We start from the raw sequence: 1,617 nt of genomic DNA, 5'->3' as shown, positions 1-1,617 counted from the left end.
CTGACTGGCCTTCGTGCGGGTGACACGTAAAAGCACCCACTACACTCTCTGAGTGGTTGGCGTTAGGAAGGGCATCCGGCTGTAGAAACTCTGCCAAATCAGATTGGAGCCTGGTGTAGCCATCTGGTTTCACCAGTCCTCAGTCAAATCGTCCAACCCATGCTAGCATGGAAAGCGGACGTTAAACGACGACGACGACGACATACACATATATATATACATACACACACACACACACACACACATATATATATATATATATGTGCATACATACATATATATACATATATGATGATGATGGCCGTCCAATCGTGACCGAGGAAGACCATTGTCGACCTTCAGGAACATTGTGTGCTCTAGGACTAACTTATATTTTGTATTTACGGCTCTGTTGATGGCTAATGAGCCCTGCTCTTGACAAACATACACGACTGCAAACATTGCAGAGCAAGCTTTCCCCATTCACTATACGAGCCATGTGCTATCGCGCTGCTCGTTTAAGTTCTTCATACTGGATACGTGCTCTCTCAAAAGTGTTGATCTCCTCCTTAAACTGCTTCCTCCATCTGTGGCGATGACAGGCATTGTTCTCCCAGTTAGTGTCCTGCATATCACAGGCCTTTAATGAGGACTTGACACAGTCCTTAAATCACAGCCTTGGTTTCTGCTGGAATCTCCTTCCATTCACAAGTTCTCCATAGAGCATTTGCTTAGGAATCCTGCTATCTGTCATTCTAATAAGGTGTCCAGTCCAACGTAACCGGTGCTTGTGCACCATTGCCTCAATACTCAAGATATCAGTTGTCCTCAGGACCTGTGTGTCTTGATATGAGACGTTGCAGCAAAAGGTCAGTACTGATTGTAGATTCTGTAGAAATAACCTTAACAAAACTCTGTAAAGTGGTTGGCATTAGGAAGGGTATCCAGCAAAAGAAACAATGTCAAAGCAGATAACACAACTCGGTGCAGTCTTCTAACTTGCCAGTTCTTTTGAAACCATCCACACCATACTGGCATAGAAAACAAATTTTAAATGATGATGATGATCTAGAGTGAATAATAAATTAATTGTCTATCACAGGTAACTTTCAAGTCACATACAATAAAATTTCTTAACTAAGAAACCAAGAGCTGGTAGCACTATACAATATCCTTTTTACCATTCCAGACATACAAACATATAAAATTTACCTGTTTTCTAAGTGATCAAAATCCTTTAACCTCAGCTCTTTAGTATCATGTGTAAGATATATGGTATCCACATCCTAGGAGAAAATGCAAAAGAAAAATATGAAACTGAACATATGAAATGCTGTAAAGTTAAAAAAGAGTTCAAAATATTCTTTCACTCTTTTATTCTTTAACTTTTTTCAGATATTTCACTGCAGCCATACTGGAGCACCCACTTAAGGGGTCTTTAGTTAAAGAAATTGACCTCAGAACTTACTTTTTGTAAGCCTAGTACCTATTCTACTAGTCTCTTTTGCTAAACTGCTAATTTACAGGGATGTAAACATATCAACATCGATTGTCAAGCAATGGAAGGGGAGGGGGTAAACACACAGACACACACATATATACATAATATATATATATATATATATATATATATATATA

General features: G+C 39.0%; 1 protein-coding gene across 6 annotated transcripts in view; it reads right to left on the bottom strand.

Moving 5' to 3' along the window:
• LOC106880055 (F-actin-uncapping protein LRRC16A) overlaps positions 1-1,617 on the bottom strand; it is a 507,909-nt gene that overhangs the window by 482,628 nt on the left and 23,664 nt on the right. For all 6 annotated transcript variants that reach the window (XM_052969341.1, XM_052969359.1, XM_052969344.1 and 3 more), the window contains exon 5: positions 1,192-1,265. In XM_052969341.1, the coding sequence (XP_052825301.1) occupies positions 1,192-1,265 (74 nt within the window). The remainder of the gene's footprint in view (positions 1-1,191; positions 1,266-1,617) is intronic.

This window comes from Octopus bimaculoides, chromosome 1 (genome assembly GCF_001194135.2).
Source record: "Octopus bimaculoides isolate UCB-OBI-ISO-001 chromosome 1, ASM119413v2, whole genome shotgun sequence".
NCBI lineage: Eukaryota > Metazoa > Mollusca > Cephalopoda > Octopoda > Octopodidae > Octopus > Octopus bimaculoides.
The sequence above is the reverse complement of the archived record's forward strand: the minus strand, read 5'-3'. Positions and strand labels throughout refer to the sequence as shown.